At 41.0% G+C, this 27,768-nt stretch overlaps 2 protein-coding genes across 8 annotated transcripts in view; one reads left to right on the forward strand and one right to left on the reverse strand.

The window, feature by feature from the left end:
- The window catches only part of C5 (complement C5), a 122,052-nt gene extending 101,524 nt beyond the window's left edge, over positions 1-20,528 (reverse strand). For 2 of the 3 annotated variants that reach the window (XM_055351822.2, XM_055351824.2), the window contains exon 1: positions 20,403-20,528. In XM_055351822.2, the coding sequence (XP_055207797.2) occupies positions 20,403-20,485 (83 nt within the window). In that variant the 5' untranslated portion in view covers positions 20,486-20,528. Of the gene's footprint in view, positions 1-3,576; positions 3,681-12,834; positions 13,084-20,402 lie in introns of those variants that run through there. The other variant, XM_063697008.1, reaches the window with a different exon arrangement.
- Positions 20,529-20,581: 53 nt separating this feature from the next.
- CNTRL (centriolin) overlaps positions 20,582-27,768 on the forward strand; it is a 102,483-nt gene continuing 95,296 nt past the window's right edge. For 3 of the 5 annotated variants that reach the window (XM_031014841.3, XM_055351820.2, XM_055351821.2), the window contains exons 1-2: positions 20,582-20,716; positions 25,944-26,123. The gene's annotated coding sequence lies outside the window, so the exon portion shown is untranslated. The remainder of the gene's footprint in view (positions 20,717-25,943; positions 26,124-27,768) is intronic. The other 2 variants (XM_055351819.2, XM_063697005.1) reach the window with 1 other exon arrangement.

A 27,768-nucleotide genomic window follows, 5' to 3' on the forward strand; every position in this document is an offset into this window, starting at 1 on the left:
GGGCGTGGTGGCTCACTCCTGTAATCCCAGCACTTTGGGAGGCTGAGGCAGGCAGATCACCTGAGGTCAGGAGTTCAAGACCAGTCTGGCCAATATGGTGAAACTTCATCTCTACTAAAAATACAAAAATTAGCTGGGTGTGGTGACAGGTGCCTGTAATCCCAGCTACTCAGGAGGCTGAGGCAGCAGAATTGCTTGAACCTGGGAGGCAGAGGTTGCAGTGAGCCAAGATCGTGCCATTGCACTCCAGCCTGGGCAACGAGAGCAAAACGCTGCCTCAAAATAAATAAATAAATAAAAATAAACCTGCTGTAATATGGTTTGCTTTTCAACCTGACTCTGATATAGCATCACATGACAGATAGCAGACCCTGTAGGAATAAAAATATTTTACCTCAAAATATATTTATCTGACATATTTTGAAATGGCCCTGCAAAGCTATCTTTTGTGGGCGAGATTTGCATCTGTAGATAATCTCCATTAATGCAACCAGGCCTTCCCTTTCTAGGCTTTTCCCAGATCTGGCAGAGTTGAACTGAGAGTCTGATATCTCAAAGGTCTGCAAAGAGACAGACGTTTGCCATTGATTCTCTCTGAGGGCTGCTACCTATGAGGATTCATCAACGTAACAAGAACCTTGGACCCCACAACCTCCTTTAACTCAAGCATTACTTACTATTGACTTTAAGCCTTTAGACAATAGCTTAACCCTCTCAACCAATTGTCAACTAAAGAATCCTTAAGACCCACCTATAACTACTAAGTCCCTGCTTGGAGATGTCCTGCTTTTTTGGGCTGAATCAATGTATACTTTCCATGTATCGATTTATGTCTTCGCCTGTAACTCTTTTCTCCTGGAAATGTATAAAACCAAACTATAACCTACCTGCTTCAGACATACTTCCTCAGAACCTCTTAAGACTGTTCCCAAGACCATGATCACTCATATTGGCTCAAAATATTCCACTCTGAAATATTTCACAGATTTTTTTTCCTCTGTTAGCAAGTCCTTGGGCAAGGTCTAGTGCTGTCCTGGTCTTGGAGGCAGTGGACTTAGGGTGCAACACAGTTTAACACTAGCTGTGGCAGCCACAGGAGTATGTATGTCACTCCTTCCCAAACTTCAGGTACTGATGCTTGGGGAGACATTCCTCCTGCTTGGGGAAAGAAGAGAGAAGAGCACAGAGGACTTTGTCTTGCAACTCGGGTATCAGCTTAGCCACAATACGATAAAACATCAAACAGATTCCCGAAGCCCCCGATTCCAGGCTTTGTTCCTGGATAGTGTTTCTAGGCCCATCCTGGGTCAGAAGGGAATCCCCTGCCCGGTTGGTACGGACTTGGTCCTGGCAGGATTCACCATCTGCTGACTAATGTGGCCTTGGGCCTTGAATAAACATTAGCAGCAGGCATAACCAGGCAGTAGTGGCTGCAGGCCTTGGTGAGCCCCAGTACAGAGCTGGTCTGGAAGGCCATGGGCTTCAGGTATGACCCAGTGTGATGCCAGCTGTGGCCAGTAGAGTGTCTGCATCACTCCTCCCCCAGCTCCAGTTAGCCAAGCCTGGAGAGAGATGCCTTCTGATTTGGGAAAGAGAGGGAAGAGAGAAAGAGACTTTGCCTGGTAACCCAGGGAATTCTCCCCTATCTTCCCAAGTCTTAGATACACCAAGGCTGTGTACCTAGGAGTCTGTAAGAGTTTCAGTGTTCCTGGGCTTAGGGCACCCCCAAGTGCTGAGATGGCTGCAGTAACCACAGGCTTAGGCCACAAAACTCAATCCCCTTTGAATTCTTGGAAAAACTTCTCAAGGACAGGGACAAACAAGCCTGGACTATAAAGATGGGAATAAATACCTAACTCTTCAAGGCCCAGACATGGACAAATATCCACAATTATCAAGAACATCCAGGAAAACATGGCCTCACTGAATGGACTGAATAAGGCACCATTGACCGATCCTGGAGTGTTGAAGATATATGACTAATCAGACAGGGAATTCAAAATAGCTGCCTTGATGAACTTCAATGAACTTCAAGACAACAGTGAAGAAATTCAGAATTCTATCAGATAAATTTAACAAAGAGATTGAAATTTTTTAAATCAAATGGAAATTCTGGAGCTGGCTAAAATATAGATTACTAAGACAAAGAAGTGTATGGCTACATTTCTTCCCCCAATATTTGTGACTATGTATTATTTTATCAATAAAATATGAAAATTTCTTTTAAAAAATCTTGGAGATAGAAAATTCAATTGATAAACTGAAAAATGCACTGGAGTCTCTCAATAGCAGACTTGATCAAGCAAAATAAAGAATTTGTGAGCTTGAAGACAGGCTATATGAAAATACACAGAGGAGAAAAAGGAAAAAACTAAAAAGAAAAAAGAATGAAACATGCCTACAAGATCTAGAAAATAGCCTCAAATGAGCAAATTTAAGAGTTACTAGCTTTAAAGGGGATGTAGAGAGAGAGAGAGAGAAATTGGGATAGAATGTTTATTCAAGGAAATTATAACAGACAACTTTCCAAACCTAGAGAAAGATATGAATATCTAGGTACAAGAAAATCAAAGAATGCCGAGCAGATTCAACCCAAATAAGACTACTTCAAGACATATAATAATAAAACTCTCAACGATCAAGGATAAAGGAAGGATCTTAAAAGCAGCAAGAGAAAAGAAACAAGTAACATAAAGGAGCTCTAATACATCTGGCAACAGATTTCTTAGGAGAAACTTTACAGGCTTGTGGGATGACATAGTCAAAGTGCTGAGGAAAAGAAACATCCAACCTAGAATATTATATCCAGCACAATTATTTTTCAGACATGGAGAAACACTTAGACAAACAAAAGCTGAGGAATATTATCAACATTAGACCTATCTTATAGGAAATGCTAAAGGAAGTTTTTTCAATCTGAAAGAAAAGCTATTAATGAGCAAGAAGAAATAATCTAAAAGTATAAAACTCGCTGGTAAAAATAATTACACAGAGAAATACAGAATAATGTAACACTATAATTGCAGTATGTAAACCACTCATATACTTAATAGAATGACTAAATGATAAACCTATCAAAAATAGTAACTACAATTATTTTTTAAGAGACAAACCATGTAAAAAGATACAAATAGATAAAACAAAAAGTCAAAATGCAGGAAAAAGTGTAGAGGTTTGTTTGGCTTTCTCTGCTTGTTTTTAAAAACTTTTCTTTCTGATAATAGTTAAGTTGTTATAAGTCTAAAATAATTGTTTATGAGATGTTATTTGCAAGCCTCATGATAACTACAAACCAAAAACCTATAATTGCTACACAAAAAATAAAAAGCAAGGAATTAAAACATACTACTAGAGAAAATCACTTTTACACAAAGGAAGATAGGAAGGAAGAAAGGAAGGGAGGACCAACAAAACAAGCAGAAAACGAGTAACAAAATGTCAATACTAAGTCCTTACTGATTAATAATAACAAGTAAATGAGTGTAAATGGACTAGAATCCTTTTTAGAAGGCACTGTAAACAGTTTTGTCTCTTGTTATGACATTGATTGCCTTTAGTAGATTCCGTGTAACCTACTTCTTTATCTCATAAGTTGTAGAAGTTCTTTGCTCCAAAATATCCTTCTCAGACTTTAAATCCGATGTTGTTTGAAGCATTCTTCTCGCTTCTCAGTAATCAGTCTATCAATTAAGAAGAAATGCCATAAATGTTAATCACGTCTCAATAAGACCTGTAAACTCCACTGCATTTAAACGAGATTTTATGAGACTCAGACATACAGGATGTATTCTCAGCCTTTAAGGAGCTTATCCAAATGGTGACAACACAATAGCTACCCATTATTAGTTTCCAACATTTATCAGTTATTGTGATAATTAACTTGCTAAATTATCTCTCATCTTGACAACCATGCAGAAGGGTGTTATTACCCTCTGGTTACCAATGAGTAAACTAAGGCTCAGAAAAATGTAATGCTTCAGGGAACACATCTAATAAGTTGCAGAAATTTCGATTTGATTGTTTGGGATCCGTAGAAAAAAGCCAGGAAAGATATGAAACCATGCTGAAGTCTTACCTTCTCTTTGACACCTTCTCCAGATATATGTGTGTATATATATGTATATATAAATTTTTTTTTTAGATGGATTCTCACTCTGTCACACAGGCTGGAGTGCAGTAGTGCAATCTCAGTTCACTGCAACCTCTGCCTCCTGGGTTCAAGTGATTCTCATGCCTCAGCCTCCCAAGTAGCTGGGACTACAGGGGTGAGCCACCATGCCTGGCTAATTTTTGTATTTTTAGTAGAGATGGGGTTTCACCATATTGGCCAGGCTGGCCTCCAACTCCGGACCTCAAGTGATCTACCCACCTCGGCTTCCCAAAGTGCTGGGATTACAGGCGTGAGCCACCACGCCCGGCCTTTTTTGTCTGTAACTAATTCTGTATTTTATAAACTCTTAAATAATTTATATCCCAGTCCACACATTTTGATTCTTATTATATACTATTGTGTATTCTAGGCAAAGGTTCAAATGCACAAGGTGGGAATAAATGTGACATAATTGAATACCTAGTCTGGCTTATGTCTGGTTCTCCCTTCCTCAATAGAGCTGGAGCAAGACTGGCTGAAATGACCACCAGGCAGATGGCAGATTGGGAAGACAAACTGAAAAGGTCAGAGGTGGAAAGAGTCAGAGAATAACTGGATAAGCCACATTCTGGGAAATACAGTGGTTGAAATCCACCGTGGATAAATTTGTATTTGAAGATTGAGTGGTAACTGGGAAAAATAGAGAAGAAAGCCATTGCTTAAACTATGCTTGAAAGTCACCAAAGCAGTGGGTTGGAATAGCATGTCCCAAAAGGCCACTTCACATCCTAAATAATAATGGAATAGGATAGGATTTCAGATAAGGAAGTAGGGAGGAAGTGGAAAATAATAAGGCTAAGAGAAAATCCAGTGTTAATAATGGAATTCAGTTAAGCATATTTTCCTTAGAGGAATCAAAAGGAAACAACATACAAGGAGGAGATGCTCACTCTCCCTTTATCTTTCACAGTTTTATAACCTCACCTGAATCTGTTCTTTCCATATACCCTAGACCTTCTAATGAATCAAGCTCAGCTCATTAACCACCTTCTTTGGTTCCACTGACCCACGCTTTTTCAGACAATGTTGCTTTTTGTTCAGCATAAGTTCCTTCATCTAATTCTAATACCTGTTACTCATCCAGTGGCTAAATGTGGTAGCCAGACTCCAAGATGGCTCCCAGTGGTCCTTACCTCCCTGGTATTCATGCCTCTGTGTGGTCCCTTCCTACACTGTATCACACTGATTCATCTGACCAATAGAATACAGCAAAAGTGAAGATGTGTGACTTCTGAGGTTAGGTCATACAAGACATTGCTGTTTCTGCCTTTTTCTCTCTTGAACTGCCTGTTCTAGGGGAAGCCCCCATGTAGTGAGCACACTCAGGAAGCCTATGGAGAAGCCCACGTAGAAAGGAACCATGGCCTCCCGCCCAGAGCCATGTGAAGTGAATCCTCCAGCCCTAGTCATGCCTTTAGGTGGCTGCAGCCCAGCTGTCATCTTGACTGCAACCTCATAAGATAACCTAACCCAGAATTACCTAGCTAAGCCGTTCCTGAATTCCTGCCCATGGGAACTGGGCAGATAATTAAGGTGTGTTGTTATCTTAAGTCATTAAGTTTGGGGGAATTTATTACATAGAAATAGTAATTTTACAGTAGATTAGCTGTTTTTCTAAAAATATAACTTTCGTGAAAGCTCCTTACATTCACTACCACCACCCAAATAGGTCCTTGCTCCTCGGTCATTAATGCTTATAATTTGCAAGTGTACTTTAAGTTCCTGAAGAGCAGCAGCTTCAGGAGCCTACTTTGAAAGCGCCACCTGCTGGTATTAACTTAATAGCTTCCCAAAGAAAGCTGGAATAATTCGTGCTGATTAAGTCAATGCTTAGGTGCGACAGCTTTTCATGGTAAACTCTGGCTTCTCATCTTATATTAATAACTCTTCTGAGAACCAGCTTCTTTGCTTCCTTGAGATAACTGCTGCTTTGCCTTCTTCTTAAGAATGCTGAAATGCGATCTTTCTTAGCACTGAAAATCACATAAACATTTATGGAGTTCTTATGATTACTCTTTCTAGGATTACTGTTTCTTGCTTTTCCAACTCTTTTCTTTCTGCTTCAATTATTTTTAAAAGAAGACATGCTAAAGTCTCTGTTTTTTACAAGAAAAAAAACCAGATATCACAAAATCTTTGAATTTTTTTTCCTTGCAAAATAACTGCCAAATCTCTCAGAACACTTAGTTTATCCCTCCCCGCCCCACCCAGCTGACTCTAAGTAATTTTATTTCCCCCTATTTATCCTGAGACCCCTAGAATGCTTTCTGGATCTCTTCATAAAAGTTATATAGAAAATATTAAATTAATAAAATAATTGCCCAGCAGCAGAAGTCACTTGATGTTGGTTGGAATGATTCAGCATTATACTCATTTTACAGACAAAGAATCTGATAATCAGAAGGTCTGTATTGCTTCATTTAAAAATCCCAGAATCAGGTCGGGCGAAGTGGCTCACACCTGTAATCCCAACACTTTGGGAGGTCAAGGCAGGCAGATCACCTGAGGTCAGGAGTTCGACACCAGCCTGGCCAACACGGTAAAACCTTGTCTCTACTAAAAATACAAAAATTAGCTGGGTGTGGTGGTGGGCGCCTGTAATCCTAGCTACTCAGGAGGCTGAGGCAGGAGAATCACTTGAGCCCAGGACATGGAGGTTGTAGTGAGCGGAGATCGCGCCACTGCACTCCAGCCTGGGTGACACAGCGAGACTCTGTCTCAAAAAAAAAAAAAAAAAAAGCCCAGAATCACACACACAAAAAAGTAGCTCTGGCCACTTACATAATCTGAGTGACCTTGTGCAAGATAAAAATGTGGCGTCTCTTATTCAAAAAAGCAGGAAAAATGCTGTTAAGGTATTAAAATATAAACATAAAGCCTTTTCCTCTAGCTTGGCCAACATGGCAAAACCCTATCCCTACAAAAAATACAAAAATTAGCCGGGCGTGGTGGCATGTGCCTGTAACCCCGCTACTCGGGGTGCTGAGGCACGAGAATCGCTTGAAGCCAGGAGGTCGAGGCTGCAGTGAGCCAAGATCATACCACTGCACTCCAGCCTGGGCTACAGAGCAAGACTGTCTCAAAAAAAAGCCTTTTCCTTTCATCTATAGTCTTTCCCTCAATTTGTCATGGTGCTTTTTAAGATTTGCTATTTAACATCATTGTAAATAAAGGGAAATTAATAACTTTAATTATTGGCATGACTTTTATCATTCATCTTCATATTGTGCACCAGTTTAAGTTGCAAATATAACAGCATTTCACTTGCATGTGGAATTGCCAAAATTACACCATTTGTATGTCATAGTTCATACATGTATATATATTCCATTCTTCCCAGAAAAGTGGAAATTATGCACAAAACTAGCTCAGCTGTTTTTATTTTACTTTTTGATATGTGTATGTTCTACCCACACTCTCTACCTTTGCTTTCTGAGGACAAGGAAAGCCTGAAAGAAAAAGAAGCTGTGAATTATCCTATCTTTCCCTTTCTTTCTATGTTATCATATTCAAGGTAAACATAACAGTTCCCTAATACAAGGAAATACCATGAGTAAGAAAGGATATGATAAGGCTCCTTGTTTTTTTTTTGTTGTTGTTTTTCTTTTTTCTTTTTAGCATGCCTTCACCATCTTTCTGCACTCAAAACAAGTTCCTGTTCCAATGGAGAATGCGGTCTCTTCAGGCTGTCAGTGCCCCGGCTTGCTCAGCCACAGACGTACTTTTCTTAATACTTTGTACTCACTTTGATTCCCACTAAACTTCTGCACCTTGTGAGCCCACTGGAATTCTGTGTTCACAGGGTATTGTGAATGCTCTGTGTGAATGAGGCGGCAAGGAATTGAGGACATAAATATCGTGCTGTCAGACTTCATTTATAAAAAACAAGCTCAAAGATAAAATTATTAATAAATGCAGGACAACAACAGAGCATTAAACCAAGTGTGGGGCCCTTCTGCGTGTGGGGTTTGGGGTGACTGCATAGGTTGCATGCTCATGAAGCCAGCTTTGGAGTAGCTAAGTCAGGAGTAAACTCATATCTGACTTCAAAGACAAATCTCTTAACACTTCACAAGGAATCTCCTCTAATAACACAAGGCAGGGCATTGGCAGAGTAATCAAAGAATGTCAAGAACATGAGAAAATTTTAAGACAACTAGATAACATCAAGCTGCTTCCCTTGGGTTCTGTGATCATTAGTGCTACGGTCTGAATGTTTGTGTCCTCTCGAAATTCTTATGTTGAATCTTAATCACCAAAGTGACGGTATTTACAGAATTTTTGGTTGACAGTCTTTTTCTTTCAGCACTTTGAATATATCATCTTTCTACTTAGTAGCCTCTGTGCTTTCTGATGAGAAATCAGCTGTTAATTTTACTGAGGATCCTTTGTACTATCATGTGTTGCTTTTCTCTTGTTATTTTCAAGATTATCTCTTCATCTTTGACACTTGACAGTTTTATTATGATGTAGTCAGGTGTGGCTCTCTTTGAGTTTATCATACTTGGAGTTCATTGAGTTTTCTTGAATGTGTGGATTAATGTGTCTCATCACATTTGAAAGTTTTGACCATTAGTTCTTCAAATATTTTTTTCTGTCCTTTCCTCTCTCTCTCCTCTCCTTCTGGAACTCTCTTTATGCATATGTTGGTACGCTCGATGGTATACCAAAGGTCTGTCTTTATGTATATGTTTGTGTTTTCTATGGCATACCAGATGGTCTACAGGTCTGTTCATTTTTCTTAATCCTTTTTTCTTTCTGCTCCTCAGACTGGATAATCTCAATTGATCTATCTTCAAGTTCATTGATTCTTTTTTTCTCCCTGCTCAAATCTGCTGTTGAGTGTCCCTATTGAATTTTTTATTTCAGTTATTGTAGTTTTCAAATACAGAATTTCTATTTGGTTCTTATTTATAATTTTCGTCTTATTCTTTGTATGGTAAGACATAGCTCTTACACTTCTCTTTAGTTCTTTAGATGTGGTTTCTTTTAGTTATTTGATCATACTGAAAACATCTCACGTAAAGTCCATATCTAGGAGATCAAGATTTCCTCAGGTGGTTTTTATTATATCTTTTCCTTGTATGGGCTACACTTTCCTGCATCTTTGCTTGTCTTGTAATTTTTTGTTAAAACTGGAATTTAAAAAATTTAAAATTAAATAATAGAATAGAGCAACCTGGAAAATTTGACCTGTAGGTTAGATTTGAACCTTTATTTAGAAATGCTTCTATTTTTATGCTGTAGTGGCAATGTGCAAAATGTTTTTGAAAAATTTTTTGCAGCAATATCCAGAAAGGTCATAGGACTGCAATGCTTTTCCATGAAGGTAACCCTTTAACCCTATGAAATAAGATATGATGGTCCCCATTTAACAGGATAAAAAGTTAGTGATTTATTCCAGTGAAAATTATAAAAAGATAAGGATGCAAAAATGCCTTCCAAAATCTAGTTAACTTTTAAAACTGGTGGTTATTCTGGGGAAAATGGGGAATATTATCCCATTAATGAATCTTGAGATATTTCTTTGTAAGAAGAATTATATCACTGCTTCTCATGAATCTCACCAGCATTGACCTATGGCCCCCATCTCTTCCATTTCAGTTCTTTTAAATTTTATTTATTCACTTTGTTCTTGTTGTTCTTTTTATTTTTGTTTTTTTAAATTATTCTACTTTTTTCCTTTTCCTACTCTATTTCTCATTTCCATTTCTTTTCTCTGTAATATATAATTGAGTATGATTTTATGTATTTGAGATTTTATGTTTTTCAATCTTAAGTTAACTTCACTTTTTTCATTTGTAGAATAGGAGATATTGTCTACTCTGTCCACCTAACAGGGTCGTTGTAAGTTTTAAACAATACTTGTTATAGCTCCAGAAAACTATAAACTAGCTTCTGTTGCTTCCTAGTTTATTTCTTCGAGTGTTTTTTTAACTTTCATATTGAAACTGTTAACAAAAATACATTTCCTGATAGTTCTTATTAGACCCCAAGATTTCAGTATTTCATCTGTGATAGAATTATTGCTGCAGATTTTCATATGTGATAGAATCTGATATTTTGAATGTCATTTTATACTTTTTCAAATGTTAGCAATTTTTGTATTCTCTCATAAATTCCTCAAATAATTTATCAACTTTAATTTTGTATTTCTATCAGTTAAATTTTTAAAATTTAAATTCAAAAGCATTGGTAAAATATCAGATCTTCTAAGTTTGACTTCTAAAGCTGAATGTCAAATTAAATTTTAAACATATAGAGTTAAACTTAATTCAAACTACAAATTTGGAATCAAAAATATAAAATAGTCTGGGCACAGCAGCTCATGCCTGTAATCCCAGCTGAGGATTTGGGAGGCTGAGGAAGGCGGATCAGCTGAGGTCAGGAGTTTGAGAACAGCCTGGCTGACATGGTGAAACCCCGTCTCTACTAAAAATACAAAAATTAGCCAGACATGGTGGCGGTGCCTGTAATAAATATCCCAGCTACTCAGGAGGCTGAGGCAGGAGAATCGCTTGAATCCAGGAGGCAGAGGTTGCAGTAGGCCAAGATCGTGCCACTGTACTGCAGCCTGGGTGACAGAGTGAGACTCCATCTAAAAAATATATATATATATATATATATATATATGAAAGTATAAAGTTAAATTTAGCTTTAAATTTAAAAACATTCTAAAGAAATCAGAATTAGCTGAAATCATCCCAGTATAAATTAGTATAAACTGAAAAATCCCCACAGGAACATTCCATCAAAGAGGACAAAAAGATTCTTGATAAAGCTGGTCCTCCTTTCAGTTTATAAATTTTGGATAGTCAGGGAGGAGGACATTAATCCATGGATCTACAGCCAATATATTTTTATAGGTAGAGAAAACTGCGGAGAAAATTGCTGGAAGGATATAAAAATAGTAAACAATGACAATATCTTGGAAAGCAGTTAGGTCGCAGGGCCAAGGGCTTTTTACCTTATACTTCACATTCCTCTATACAGCATTACTTTTTTTGTTTTGTTTTGTTTTGAGACAGCGTTCTGCTCTGTCACCCAGGCTGGAGTGCAGCAGTGCGATCACAGCTCATTGCTGCCTCAAACTCCTTGATCACAGCTCACTGCAGCCTCGAATCGCTCAAGCGATTCTCCCAACTCAGCCTCCAGAGTAACTGGGACCACAGGCACATGCCACCACACCTGGCTAATTTTTATTTTTATTTTGTAAAGACAGGATTTTGCCATGTTTTCCTAGCTGGTCTGGACCTCCTGAGCTCAAGGGATCCACCCACCTCGGTCTTCCAAAGTGCTGAGATTACAGGTGTGAGCCACTGCGCCCAGCCCAGCATTACTTTCATAATAAAAACTAGTATAATTTTTAATAAAAGGGTAAAGAAGGATATACCCAAGATAATCAGCAAAAAGCTGAAAAGGATGTAAATAAACTGTAAGAAAACATATTCAATAGAAAATGTAAAAGAATAGGAATAAGTACAAATGCAACAAACTTGAATGGGCTTAAAATATTCTATTAAAAGTTAGACATTTTTGAAACAGCCGAAGAACAAAAAAAATGCAGCAACAGGTTGGGCGCGGTGTCTCACGCCTGTAATCCCAGCATTTTGGGAGGCTGAGGCAGGCAGATCATGAGGTCAGGAGTTCAAGACCAGCCTGGCCAATATGGCAAAACCCCATCTCTACTAAAATACAAAAATTAGCTGGGAGTGGTGGTGTGCACCTGTAGTCCCAGCTACTCAGGAGGCTGAGGCAGAAGAATCACTTGAACCCGGGAGGCAGAGAGGCAGAGGTTGCAGTGAGCCGAGATCATGCCACTGCACTCCAGCCTGGGCGACAGAGCGAGACTCCATCTTAAAAAAAAAAAAAAAAAAAAAGTATACATCACCACTAAATGATATAGAAAGACTGAAAATTAAAAAAAAGAAAACCATATGTCAGGCAAGTACTGACAAAATTTAAGCTAGTAGAGAACTAATAACTTTAGGTAAACAGAACTCACAACTTTAAGTGAGCAAAGAGAAATATTTAATGTGGAGAATAATTATTATTTACTAAAAAGTTGCAACAGTCATAGCCTTCATGCACTTAAGAACATAGCTTTGGGCCAGTTGTGGTGGCTCATGCCTGTAATCCCAGCACTTTGGGAGGCTGAGGTGGACAGATCACCTGAGGTCAGGAGTTCGAGATCAGCCTGGCCAACATGATGAAACCCCATCTCTACTAAATATACAAAAAAAAAAATTAGCCGGGCGAGGTGGTGCGTGCCTGTAATCCCAGCTACTCAGGAGGCTGAAGCAGAAGAATCGCTTAAACCTGGGAGGCGGAGGTTACAGTGAGCCCAGATTACGCTGCTGCACTCACTCCAGCCTTGGGCGACAGAACAAGACTCTGTCTCAAAAAAAGAAAAAAAAAAAAAAACACATGATCATCTCAGCTGACACAGAAAAAGCATCTTACAAAGTTCAACATCCTTTATTAATAAACAGTCTCAACAGTTTAGGTATAAAATGAAAATTCCTGGCTGGGCATGATGGCTCATGCCTGCAATCTCAATACTTTGGGAGGCTGAGGTGGGAGGATCACTTGAGGCCAGAAATTTGAGACCAGCCTGGGCAATGCTGCAAGACCCCATCTTGACAATAATTATTTTTAAATTAGCCAGGCATGGTAGCACATACCTGTAGTCCCAGTTACTCAGGAGATTGAGGCAGGAGAATCGCTTGGTCCCAGGAGGTCAGGGCTGCAGTGAGCCATAATTGCACCACTGCACTTCAGCCTGGGTGATAGAGTAAAACTCCCTCTTAAAAAAAAAAATAGGCAGGGCGCAGTGGCTCACACCTGTAATCCCCACACTTTGAGAGGCCAAGGTGGGCGGATCATGAGGTCAAGAGATTGAGACCATCCTGACGAACATGGTGAAACCCTGTCTCTACTAAAAATACAAAAAAAATTAGCTGGGCGTGGTGGTGCGTGCCCATAGTCCCAGCTACTCGGGAGGCTGAGGCAGGAGAATCACTGTGAACTCGGGAGGTGGAGATTGCAGTGAGCCGAGATTGCGCCACTGCATTCGCAGCTTGGTGACAGAGTGAGGCTCCATCTAAAAAAAAAAAAAAAAAAAGGAAAATTCCTCAACATTTGAAACATATGATATGGTTTGGCACTGTGTCCCTACGCAAATCTCACGTCAAACTGAAATCCCCACGTGTCAGGGAAGGTACCTGGTGGGAGGTGGGTGGATCATGGGGGCAGTTTCCCCATGCTGTTCTTACCATGGGGAGTAAGTTCTCATGAGAGCTGATGGTTTAATAGTGTGGCACTTCCCCTCTCCTCCTGCTGCTTCAAAAGATGTGCCTTGCTTCCCCTTTGCCTTCCACCATAATTTTAAGTTTCCTGAGGCCTCCCCAGCCATGTGAAACTGTGAGTCAATTAAACCTCTCTTCTTTATAAATTACTCAGTCTCAGTAATTACTTTATAAATTACTCAGTTCTTTATAGTAGGGTAAAAATGGACTAATACAACATAATAAAGGCTATTTATGAGAAGCCTGCAGCTCACATTATCATCAATGGAAAAAACCTAAAAACTTTTCCACTAAGATCTGGTACAATGCAAGGATCCCAAACTTACCACTTCTAATCAACATAGATTGGAAGAACTAGCAAGTGCAATTAGATAAGAAAAAGAAATAAAAGACATCAAAAATCAGAAAGGAAGAGGTAAAATTATTTCTATTTGCAGATGACATAATTCTATATGTAGAAAACCCCAAAGATTCCACAAAAATATATTAGAAACTAGTAAATGAATTCAGTAAAGTTGCAGAGTACAAAACCAACATACAAAGATCAGTAGTGTTTCTATACACAAACAACAAATGAGCTAAAAAAGAAATCAAGAAGGCAATCTCATTTACAATAGCTATTAAAAAAACACCTAGGAATAATTTTAAGCATGGATGTAAAAGACTGCTACAAGGAAAACTACAAAACACTGATGGAAGAAATTGAAGAGGGTACAAACAAATGGAAAGACATCTCACTTTTCATGGATCAGAAGAATCAATATTATTAAAATGACCATACTACTCAAAACAATCACAGATTCAATGCAATCTCTATCAAAATACCAATGATTTTCTTCACAGAAATAGGAAAAAAAATCTCAAAATTTTTATGGAACCACAAAGGAACCCAAATGGCCAAAGCAATCCTGAACAAAAAGAACAAAGCTAGAGGCATCACACTAACAGTCTTCAAAATATACTACAAAGCTGTAGTAACCAAAATAGCATGATATTGTCATAAAAACAGATAGCCAGACAAATGAAACAGCATAGAGGACTCAGAAATTAATCCATGGATCTACAGCCAACTGATTTTTTGACAAAGATGTCAAGAACACTCACTGGGGAAAGAATAGTCTCTTTAATAAATGGTCCTGGGAAAACTGGATATCCATATACAGAAGAATGAAACTAGATCCCTACATCTCCCCCTATATAAAAACCTTGTACGTGAGTTTATATATAAATCAAAATGGATCAAAGACCTAAATGTAAGACAGAAACTATAAAACTACTAGAAGAAAACATAGGGGAAATGGTTCCGGACACTGGTCTAGGAAAGATTTTATGAATAAGACCTCAAAAATGCAGGCAACAAAAACAAAAATAAACATATGGGATTATATCAAACTAAAAGGCTTCTGCACAACAAAGGAAGCAATCAACATAGTGAAGAAACAACCCAGAGAATGGGAGAAAATATTCACAAACTATTCATATAACAGGGAATTAATATCTGGAATACACACGGAACTCAAACATCTCAACAACAAAATTGTATAAAAATGGACAAATAATCTGAATAGACACTTCTCAAAAAGAAGACATACAAATGACCAACAAATATATGAAAAAATGCTCACCATCATCAATCATCAGGGAAATGCAAATCTGCAAATCAAAACCACTATGAGGTATAATCTCACCCCAGTTAGGATGGCTATTATCAAGACAGCAAACAACAAATGCTGGGGAGGATGTGGAGAAAAAGAAACTCTTTTTTTTTTTTGGTCTCTGTTGCCCAGGCGGCATTGCAGTGGCATGATGATAGCTCACTGCAGCCTCAATCTCCCAGGCTCAAGCAATCCTCCCACTCAGCCTCCCAAGTAGCTAGGACTACAGACAAGTGCCATCACACCTAGCTAATGGTTTTGATTTTTAGTAGAGATGAGGTCTCACTATCTTCTCCAGGCTGGTATTGAACTCCTAAGCTGAAGAGATCCTCCCACCTCAGCCTCCCAAAGTGCTGGGATTACAGGTGTGACTCACCTTGCCCAGCCAGAAAAAGGGACTCATACACTGTTGGTGGAATGTAAACTAATATATCCACTATGGAGAACAGTATGGAAGTTCCTCAAAAAAACTACAAATAGAACTACCATATGATCCAGCAATCCTACTACTTGGCATTTATCCAAAGGAAAAGAAATCAGTATATCAAAGACACGTCTGCATCCCCATGTTTATTGCAGCACTATTCATAATAGCCAAGACATGGAATCAACCTAGGTGTCCAACAGATGAATGGATAAAGAAAATGTGGGCCAGACGTAGTGGCTCATGCCTGTAATCCCAGCACTTTGAGAGGCCGAGGCAGGTGGATCACCTGAGGTCAGGAGTTCGAGACCAGCCTGACCAACATGGAGAAACCCCATCTCTACTAAAAATACAAAATTAGCTGGGCATGTTGGCAGGCGCCTCTAATCCCAGCTACTCGGGAGGCTGAGGCAGGAGAATCGCTTGAACCTAGGAGGCAGAGGTTGCGGTGAGCTGAGATCATGCCATTGCACTGAAGCCTGGGCAACAAGAGCAAAATTCTGAAAGAAAGAAAGAAGGAAGGAAGGAAGGAAGGAAGGGTGATATATATATATATGTATATTCTGTATGTGTATATATATGTGTGTGTGTGCGTATTCATATATATATACATACATACATACAATGGAATACTATTCAGCCATAAAAAAGAATGAAATACTGTAATTCACAGCAACACGGATGGAAATGGAGGACAGTATATTACGTGAATAAGCCAGGAACAGTAAGTTAAATGCTACATGTTCTCAGTCATATGTCAAAGCTGAAAAATGTTGATCTCATAGGAGTAAACAGTAGAACAGAGGATACTAAAGGTTGGGAAGGGTAGCAGGGGGAAGAGAAGTAGAGAAAGATATCTTAAAGGATACAAAATTATAGCTAGATAGGAGCAATAAGTTCTAGTGTTCTATACTTACTATAGGATGAGAATAGTTAACAATAATATATTATATAGTTTCAAATAGCTAGAAGGAGGGTATGAAATCTTCCTAACATAAACATATGATGTTTGGGATGATGGATATGCTAATTACTCCAACCACTATACATTTATATGTATTAAAACATCACTATGTATCCCATAAATATGTACAGTTACTACATGTCATTTAAAAATAAAAATTAAGGTTGGGTATGGTGACTCACACCTATAACCCTAGCACTTTGGGGGACCAAGGCAAGCGGATACTTGAGGCCAGGAGTTGAAGACCAGCCTGATCAACATGGTGAAACACTGTCTCTACTAAAAATACACACACACACACACACACACACAAAAATAGCTGGGCGTGGTGTCACACACCTGTAATCACAGCTACTGGGGAGGCTAAGGCACAAAAATTGTTTGAACCCTGGAGGTGGAGGTTGCAGTGAGCCATGATCGTGCTACTGCACTCCAGCCTGGGCAACAGAGTGAGACTCTGTCTCAAAAAAACAAAAACAGAACAAAAAACAAAACACACCAACAAAAACAGAAAAAAATAAATGAATAAAAATTTTTAAAAAATCAGGCTGGGCATGCTGGCTCATGCGTGTTATCCCAGCACTTTGGGAGGTTGAGGTGGGAGGATCGCTTGAGCCCAGGAGTTTAAGACCAGCCTGGGCAACACAGCAAGACCCCATCTTTACAAAATGTTTAAAAATTAGCTAGGTGTGGTGGTGCACACCTATAGACTGAGCTATTTGGGAGGCTGAGGGAGGAGGATCACTTGAGTCTGAGAAGTCAAGGCTGCAGTGAGTTATGATTGTGTCACTGCACTGAAACCTGGGTGACAGAGTGAGACCTTGTCTTAAAAAACAAAACAACAAAATCACACTGGCCAGTCACAGAAAGAAATGGCAATAATGAAAGTTGCTATCCCTGTCTGACAAACTAGTCTGATTCTTCTCTAAAACAAATTCGCAAAATGATTAAACTGGGTTGCAAAAAGCTGAGGGAAGTTTAAACAGAATAGCTTTGCTGTCATTTGGAAAAAAAAGGACTGAGTAAAAGCTTGGTCACCCTGACGTGGCTAATATTTGTATTGTAAATGCAACTCAGAGTACATTCTTCATATTATCAGATAAAGAAAAATAGTGTGGAACGCGAGTTGTCTGCGTTACTTTCGTATTCTCACTTCTGCTTTGGAGAAGGAAGTTCTTTTAGCATGCTAAGAGAGACAGTTAATATTCAAATTAACTGGAGAAAGGTCTCTCCTTTGAAGTCTCTAGCTTCGTTAGAGATGATGCTAGACACCAGCAGAGGTCTGTATGAGGAGGAAAAGGGGGCAACATGGGACCGGTGAGTGCCCATCCGCGGCTAACTGGATATGTACTGAGAGATTACCCAAGAGAAAAGTGTTTTGCGCCACCCTCTGGACTTTTTATGTATATTTGATGGCTATTAATTGATACTAATATGATTGATAACGAACTACATCAGCACACCACGGCTTGATAATGGATCCCACGTGAATACCATTACAGACTTTGAGGGACACAGCAATGAGGTTACGCAATAAATCTAAGTTTCTGGGTACAAGAAACCGAAACGATGGGTGTCAAAACATATGCAAATAGAACTGAAACTCAGCAACGTACACATTCCAAACTAATAAATATCACCTGAACTTCGATTAAAAATGAATGTAATCTCGGCAGGGCGCGGTGGCTCACGCCTGTAATCCCAGCACTTTGGGAGGCCGAGGCGGGCGGATCACGTGAGGTCAGGAGATTGAGACCAGCCTGACCAACATGGTGAAACTCTGTTTCTACTAAAATACAAAAATTAGCTGGCCGTGGTGGTGCGTGCCTGTAATCCCAACTCCTCGGGAGGCTGAGGCAGGAGAATCGCTTGAACCCGGGAGGCGGAGGTTGCATTGAGCCGAGATCCTGCCACTGCACTCCAGCCTGGGTGACAGAGCCAGACTCTGTTCAAAAAATTAAAAAAAAAAAAAAAAAGAAAGAAAAAAAAATGAATGTAATTTCCTTTTAAGTGGAGCTTTTCAAAAATTCTGCGTTTAAATTCCAAGGGCTTCCTTCTGTGTCGTGTAAATAGTTGGGGAGAGGACAGCACCATTCACTTAAATGTCAATGGGAATCACATTTAAGTAAAAGGGAAAGGAAATCAGTAAATCAAAGTAAATCAAAGACACATCTGCATCCCCATGTTTATTGCAGCTTATTCCCTGTTGGACGTCCCCTGAATTTCCTACAGAGGTGAAGCCATCTCTGCCTTAAGGAAAAATGAAGTGCCTAATACTGCTTATAATATGGTCCCTTTTCCAGATTTAGCTTCTCCACCCCAGATTTTTGCACAAGCCATACTGAACTACTTCATGTTTCCATACTCATGTTTTGTTCCAGCCACACTGAATTACTTAACATTCAGCACATTGCCAAGCTCTTTTCCCCCGCTTCCGGGGTTTGCACAAGTTGTTCCCTTTGCCAAGCAAATTCTTCCCCACCTCCCTATTCCTTGCCTAAACTCGTCTTTTGGGCGTAGAAAGAAGTATTGCTTCTGGGTAACCTTTGTCTAATAATGAAATATCAAAGACATATTGAGACTTACTATGGGTCCCTCACTGTTCTAAGTTCTTTCACAGAGATTCACTTTTATAATTATCAGGAAAACTGGACCTTTTTTTTTTTTTTTTTTTTTTTTTGAGATGGAGTCTCGCTCTGTCGTCCAGGCTGGAGTGCAGTGGCGCGATCTCGGCTCACTGCAACCTCCGCCTCCCGGGTTCAAGCGATCCTCCTGCAGCCTCTCAAGCAGCTGGGATGACAAGCGTGCGCCACCGCGCCCGGGTAATTTTTGTATTTTTAGTAGAGACGGGGTTTCACCTTATTGGCCAGGCTGATCTTGAATTCCTGACCTCAAGTGATCCTCCCACCTTGGTCTCCCAAAGTGCTGGGATTACAGGCTTGAGCCACAGCGCCCGGCCAGGATTCACTTTTATAATTATCAGGAAAACTGTAGGAAATGTTAATAGGTAAAAGGACCTCATTTCATAGATAAGGAAACTGAGACACAGAGAGAGAGGGAGTTTCTAAAATAGTGTTATACAGGTGGCCTATAAACTCTGTAGTGAAGAAAGGAAATGAAGACAGGATAGAATGATCGCGAGAAAATGGTAAGAACAAGGGGCTGGAAGACGCAAGGAAGTTTAGAAATACGCTGGCATAGGGGTCTTTTGAGCAGGCACGCTGCTAAGATGATAGGATTATAGTCAAGGATGGGGAGCGATTGCACTGGGGATTTCTGGAGCGGGTGCAGCCTCTGATGGTAACATGGTCCAGGGTATACCTTCAAAACGGGAGGCTACTGGACTGAAAGGCGTCAATGGTGATAACACTTTAAAAAAAACTTCAGTGTTTCCCTAGCATCCAGCCCAGTATCTGCTAAATTCTTTAAAATATCTGTTGAATGCATGTCGTGAACGCCGTGCTCATGGGCAAGCCCCAGATGAAGCCTGTGCAAATGCTTCTTGCTTTAACTCCCTTGTAGCAATCAGAGGAACATCCTCTGCCTAGGATTCCCAGGCTCCCTGAACCTCAAGCGACAGCTGGAGCCCAGGCTGCGTCCGCTTTGAGGTTCATCCGAGCCTGGGCAGTTCGGTCCCTGGAGGAAATTCGCTTTAGATACGACTGTCAGAGAGAAGTGTGCTGATAAGAACACTCCCTCATGGCCCGCAAGCATCAGAAGTGGGGGAGGCCGGGGAGGCGCTGCGCCGGTGCCTCAGGCCGTCCTCGGACACAGGCCCTGAGAAGCGTGTCCGTGTTTCAGAGGGTGGCGGCGGCAGCTTTGTCTCAGCGAAGGCCACAGCACTGCGGGCAGCTGCCGCATGAAACCTCGGCTCCCCCTGACTCTGCACCCGACACTTCACCTGCAACGCAATCCGAAGGCGAAGGCACCGCATCCCGTCGGCCCCGCGCGGCCGGAAGCCTCGCGCCCAAGACTCCCCGGCATCCTAGCGCGCTGGCTGCAAAAGCGGCGGGAAACGCCTCCGCGTCCCTTCCAACAGTACCGGAGAGGGAGAGGGGCGTGGCTGAGACAGGCCCCGCCCACACGCGCGCGGCCCCTCGGCAACCGGCACAACACAACAAAATGGCCGCCGCGCCGCTGGGCGCCTGAGGAAAGAGCCCGAACTTCTCCCGCTCTACCTCAGCCTGCGGGACTGCTCGGCTCGGCTCCTAGGCGGTGAGCGTCAGACCTGGCCGAGCCCGTTCCCTGGCGTCCGGCCCGAGCGGTGGGGGCCGGCGGCAAAGGCGGGAAGGCCCGGACCGGGCGTGCGGTGGGCCGGCTTGGGATGGATTCGGGGCGGGGGCGCGTGTCTGGGAATTGGGATTGGACGGGAAAGAGGGGAGGGCCCGGAACGGGCGTGGGGCGGTGGATGAAGGAGGGAGGTTTGCATGGGAAGAGGTGGGGACGGCGGGGGCTATTGGGGATGAAGAACCAGAGCGTGGGGAGGTGTGGAAGTTAGGGTGCGGCGCCCAGCAGGTTGTGGGTCCTGCCACCTGAGCTGAGGGGAGAGCTGGGATGTGCCAGCTGTCTGTGGGGAGTGAGCGGGAGAAAGGACAGTTTGGGCGTCCTGACGGGTTGTCACGGTATCGGACGGAGTACAGTGCGTGGAGAAAGATGACAGGATATGGGGACGAAATGCTAAAAGAAGGGGAAGAGCAAACACTTCCGTTATATTCGTTAAGGGACTAGAGAATTTTGAAGCCAGACAAACTTGGGTTGAAGCCTCAATTCTGCCACCTCGTGTAACTTAACCAGGTCTGTGACCCTGGATATGTGTCTTAGCCTTCCTGATCATGTTTCCTCATTTGTCCAAATAATTGCGAATCATTTTTGGGTGTTCACTATTTGTCAGATCCAGTTTTAAGCACTTTGCACGTATTAACCTCATTTAGAATTTAAAATAACTTGTATGAGGTTATCATCCCCATTTAAAAAGTGATAGCACTGAGGACCAGAGGGGTTAAGTAATTTGCCTAAGGTCACACAGTAAGTGGAAAATCAGACTTTCAACTCAGGCTGTTTCGTTCCAGAATCCAAGCTTTTAACTGTTCAGGTACATTGCCACTTGTAAATGAGGTTAATAATTCTGATCCTATACAGCTAAATCTTTGAGGATTTAAATTTGGTATTGTCTGTTTAGTACAGTCCTTCAGTCAACAAATATTTATTGTTTATGGAACAACAGACAAAACCTCTGCTCTCTTGTAGCTTATAGTCTAGAAGGAGAAACAAGCAACAACCAAGTAGTTTCACAAATAATGGTTATAAAATGCTATGAAGGAGACTGCTTGGTGCAGAGATCGTGGGTAATAGGGAGATAAAATCTTCTGCATCTTGAGCTTAGATTCTAGCATGGTTCTTCCTACATAAAAGTTGCTCAATAAAATTGAATAATTAATGGAAAGAGATGGGAAGCTTGAGTTTTAGGGTATCTGAGCAGAAGAAGAGAGATGGGAGAGGGGATTCAGGCTTTTAATAGGATGGAGAAGGATACGGGGGCTAGAGTATTAGGATGGAAAGGCAAATAGGCAGGCAGTTGGGTTGGGATGAAGAGGAATGGATGGAGGTTTGAGTATTTTGTTTAGGGAGGGGAGTAATTGGAGGTCAGAGTATTGGAACGCATTAGGATGTCAGGGTATTTTCTGGGATGAAGAGAGATGAGCAGCTTGGGAAGTCTGGATGGATACAGAAATGTTGAGTCTGGGCACAGGAAAGAACCATAGAGAAATGGGGGAGACTATTACTGTGTTAGGGAACTGGGATAGAATTTGTGGGAAAATTGGCAATCAGAATGGGATAAAGAAGAATGGGAGGCAGAGGTGGGTGGGCAGCACAGAATGGGGGAATTGGCTTTGGAAAGAAAAATGGCTGGAGACTTTGCAGAGGAATCGGAATCAGGATATTTGAAAGGAGGAGAAGATTAAGGAGTAAAAGTATTTCAGTAAGTCAGAGGGTATGGGATGAAGTAGACTTGGAAAGTACTGAAATCCAATTAAAGGGCTAAGGAGAGGGATATGGGGGTTAATAAATGGGGATGGGTATTTGCATATTAGGGAGTCTGTAGAGAGACAGAAGGAGGTCTGCCTTATTTGGAGATCAGAGAAGATGGGAAGTTAGGAAGGTTAGGAAAGGCTGGATGGAGGTGGAGTTTGCAGTCTGTACTAAGCTGTGATGGACTGAATTGTTAGATCAGAGCAAGTATCTGGGTTTATAGGTGGCAGGATGGGTAGTGTTTTGTTGCCTGGACATAGGATTCTGATTATCATGTCATTCCAATGGCTTTCTCTTGCTCTGCAGACAACCTTTAAAATACAACTGCAGCTCTGAACTTTATTTGCTTTTTTTTTCTCTTTATCCTGCTCCTTTACTCGCCCTAGCCTACCTCTCAGTTGTCTTCATTTTTCCATTGCTTGCTTGGTCTTTGTTCATGTGATTGCAAACAACATCCTAGATCAAACTACATCCTCATCTCTCCCTTAAAATTATAATTCAGCATTTACCACCTCCAGGCAGTAGCCTAAGAAATAATGCCAGCCATTCTCAAACACTGTAAACCCCTAAGCCCACTTCACTGAGTTAGCTATTCTCTGAGACTGATTACGTATATCTTGTTTCAGTGTCCAAGCTTTACAGAAGCTGTGGCAACCAAGGGTTTAAGTCTATGAATGAGTAAGCCTGACTTTTACTAATCAGGAGAGGTAATAAAGGACCTCATGATAGTCTGGTGAGACCTAAAGGGTCTTGATCATTAGGATGTAAAAACTACAGGCTGGGCACAGTGGCTCACACCTGTAATCCCAGCACTTTGGGAGGCTGAGGCAGGAGGATCACTTGAGCCCAGGAGTTCAAGACCAACCTGGGAACTATAGTGAGACCCCCATCTCTACAAAAAATAAAAAATTAGCCCAGCATGGTTATATGCGCCTGTAGTCCCAGCTACTCAGGAGGCTGAGGTAGGAGGATCACTTGAGCCCAGGAAGGCAAGGTTGCTGTGAGCCATGAGCATGCCACTACACTCCAGCCTGGGTGACAGAGAAAGACCTTGCCTCAGGGGGGAAAAAAAACGCCAACTACGTACTATACATACTATAATAAATGTCATCTTTTAATCCATTTAATTAGGAATAAGATTTTACCTAAGCACATGCCTCTTAGCTTTTCTCAAATTTTAGAGTATTATCCTTATTTAGAAGGAGAATGCCAGTGCAGCTTAGCGGCATCAATAGTATTACTGAGGGCTGGGCGTGGTGGCTGTAATCCCAGCACTTTGGGAGGCCGAGGTGGGTGGATCACCTGAGGTCAGAAGTTTGAGACCAGCCTGGCTAGCATGGCAAAACCTCATCTCTACTAAAAATAAAAAAAATTAGCCGGGCGTGATGCTGTGCGCCTGTAATCCCAGTTACTCGGTAGGTTGGGGCGGGAGAATCACTTGAACCTGGGAGGCGGAGGTTATAGTGAGCCGAGATCACACCACCGCACTCCAGCCTGGGCAACAGAGCAGGACTCTGTCTCAAAAAAAGAAAAAAATAGTATTACTGAGACTACAGGTTAAACTCAATTTCTCCCACTATACGCTCACAACATGATTCTGTAGGATTTTCCCCCACACATTAAGCAAGCAGTTAGTTCTGCAGTGGTGGGCACCACAGGACTGTCCTCTAGTTCAGTTCAATTCTGACACTGTCTACCTGGAGACAGCGTCATATCCCTAAGGTTGAAGGCTGGCTTACAAGACTGCCCCCAAGTTCTGATGCCAACTGCAAGCCTCAGTTTTACCTGTGCTTCTGACTGACCAGCTATAAATCAGAGTTCCCACAACTCCCTCCTTGGGTTTGATTAATTTGCTAGAGCAGCTCACAGAATTCAGGGAGCACTTACTTACATTTACTGGTTTATTATAAAAGATATTACAAAGGATATAGATGAAAAGATGCATAGTGTAAGGCAGGTGGGAAGGGGCGTAGAGCTTCCACACCCTCTCTGGGTGGATTCCCCTCCAGGACCCTCCCTGTGTCCAGCTTTCTGGATGCTCCCCAAACCCAGTCTTTTAACTTTTTATGGAGGCTTCATTATGTAGGCCTGATTGATTACATCATTGGCCATTGGTGATCAACTCAACCTTTAGCCCCTCTCCCCTCCCTCTTTCTAGTGACCAGCCACGATCCTGAAGCTGCCTAGAGGTGGCTAGCCGTCAGTCAACTCATTAGTATACAAAAAGACACTTACGATAGCAAAAGGGACTAAGACTAAGTATGTATTTCATAATATTAAAATTACTAAAAGACTTTTCCAAGGCAAAATTGTGTTATAAGGTGCAAAAATTGTTTACCACGCTTGAAATTTAGACCAAAAGCCTTGTGGAAATGGCATAAATAGCAGTTATGTGACTTGGGGGAGTTCTTCTGATCCATATGTATAGTTTAATATGAGAAAATGAAGGAAAAAGTACAGATACATTTAAGTTCACAGTTTGAAGTACAGGTTGAAGGCCAGGTGTGGTAGCTCATGCCTGTAATCCTAACACTTTGGGAGGTAGAGGTGGGAGGATTGCTTGAGCTCAGGAGTTCGAGATCAGCCTGGACAACATAGTGAAACGCTGCCTCCAAAAAAATAAAAATAAAGTACAGGTTGATTATCTCTTATCCAAAATGCTTGCTATCAAAAGTGTCTTGGATTTTGGATTTTTTCAGATTTTGGAATATTTGCTTTATACTTGTTTATATTTTTTACATTTATATTTAAATATTTCAGATTTTCAGATTTGGAGTGTTTAACCTGTAGTGAATGAGGCTACTGGAATGGGGCATTTGGCTATATTGTAATGTATGTGAAATAATAATCAACTTTTTAAAAACAAAAAAAGACGGGGTTTTTATTCCTTTCAAACTACTCACCTTGAGAGACCGGATCATTATATCAGAGATCCTTTCTTTGTATAAAATTTTCTGGGTTTCCTTCAGGATTTTTTTTGTTTTGTTTTTTTGAGATGAAAGTCTCACTGTGTTGCCCAGGGTGGAGCGCAGGGGCACGATCTTGGCTCACTGCAACCTCCACCTCCCCAGTTCAAGTGATTTTTGTTCCTCAGCCTCCCAAGTAGCTGGGATTACAGGCACCTGCCGCCTATGGCATCATGCTGGGCCATAGAGAACAAAGGAAACATAATCTAGACTCCAGGAAACTCAGATAGCTATATGACATGGTCATTAAAAACATGGGTTTTGAATTAAATCACATTTCAAGTTTTAGCTAAACCAATTAGTTAAGGAATTTTGGACAAATTACTTAAGATCTTCATCTGTAAAATGGGAAATAACACTTATAGAGTTGTTGTATTCAGTTCTTTCAATATGATGATACACATAAAGAGCTTATCACAACATATATTTGTCTGTCTGTTTTTTAGAGACAGGGGCTCCCTGTGTTTCCCAGGCTGCAGTGCAGTGGCCAGTCACAAGGCTGATCATAGCACATTGTAGCCTGGAGTTCCTGGGATCAAGCGATCCTCCTGCCTCATCCTCTGGAGTAACTGGGACTGCAAGTATACACACCGTGCCTGACGAAATATCACAATATTTGGTGCATGGTAAGCCCTCAGTAAATGTTAGCCACTAGTATGATATTCTTTAGAATTAACTTCAATCATCATCTTTTCATTAAATTTTTGGAAGTAGACAAAATTCATATGGAGTCAAGTTTACTGAGTAAGGTTAGTGATCAAACTGGGAAAATAAAAAAAAAGTGTACCTGAAGCGATGGACCCGATTTTCTTGTGAGACTTAAGAATTAGTTTGAAAGCAGAATCCAAAGAGGAATTCCAAAAATTGAATATATTAATAGATTATATTAGTGTAATCTCTCCTTTATTTACTGTATAAGTTCTGTAGGGGAGGAAAGGGAGTAATTCCTTTCTGGCCCATCATAAAGGTCATGGCCAACACCCCTGTAACTAAGACAGGTTGACAAGAGAAAAGCATAGCAAATTTATTTGATCAAAGCTTTATGTGTCATGGGAGCCTTCAGAATGAAGACCCAAAAAATGCAGAAAAAATTATCCATTTTTACGCTTAGGATTAATGAAGTGTGGACAGCTGTATAGAAATAGGATTGGACAAAATGGGTATGATCTAACGCTAATAGACTGAGTGAGGAAACTCAGCAACACCTACCTCTCCAGATTTCTCTTGGCCTCTCTGTGCAGCATTCCTTCCTCCTGGGTATTGGGTAGGACCCCTATGGAATGAGAGTCTTAATTTCTTTATGGCCAGCTATTAGACAGAAAGCCGCGAGTTTGCAGGAAGTTTCTGTATAATCACAGCTTATATGTACCCATATGCTTGTGAAGGTGTATTATCTTTTAATAGAGATATGAAAAACTCAAAATGTTCTTCCTACTGCCGTACCACACAGTACAATACTTGTGACATCAGATGTGTAAGAGTTGTTGCCCCATACACCAGATACTTCTTCAGTGGACACCAGCTGCATGTCCTCTTATTCAGTTCAATTCTGACACTGTCTGCCTGAAGATAGCATCAGATCCCACAGGTTAAGGACTCAGTCCCACAAGAGTGCCACCAACTTCAGATGCCCATTACAAGTAGTAGATTGCCACCTATACTTCTGACCACCAAGCTATAAATTGGGACTCCCACTGCCCCCTCCTTGGGTTCAATTAATTTGCTTGAGTGGCTCACAGAACTCAGAGAAATACTACTTACATTTTCCCATTTATTATAAAGGATATTACAAAATAAACAGCCAGAGGAAGAGTTGCATAGGGCAAGGTACGTGGAAAGGGGTATGAAGTTTTCATGCTCTCGCCAGCATGCCATCTTCCAGACACCTCCACATGTTCAGCTAATTGGAAGTTCTCTGGACCCTGTCCTTTTGGGGTTTTATGGAGGCTTACTTATGTAGGCGTGATTGCTCACATCATTGGCTACTGGTTATCAAATCAATTTTAGCTGCTCTCCCCTCCTTAAAGGTTGTGGGGTTGGGCTTAAAGTCCCAACCCTCTAAACATGCCTTAGTCTTTCTGGTGACTGGCCCCCATCCCAAAGCTGTCTGGGTGTCACCAGTCATCTTATTAGTATACGAAAGACACTCTTATCACTGTGGAGAACCCAAAGGTTTTAAGAGCTATGTGATAGGAAATAGGAGGAACATCAAATATATAGGTTAAAAGAGAAATTATCAACACATTAAATTTAACAGTTTAATTGAACAAA

The sequence above is a fragment of the Gorilla gorilla genome, chromosome 13 (genome assembly GCF_029281585.2).
Source record: "Gorilla gorilla gorilla isolate KB3781 chromosome 13, NHGRI_mGorGor1-v2.1_pri, whole genome shotgun sequence".
Classification (NCBI taxonomy): Eukaryota; Metazoa; Chordata; class Mammalia; order Primates; family Hominidae; genus Gorilla; species Gorilla gorilla.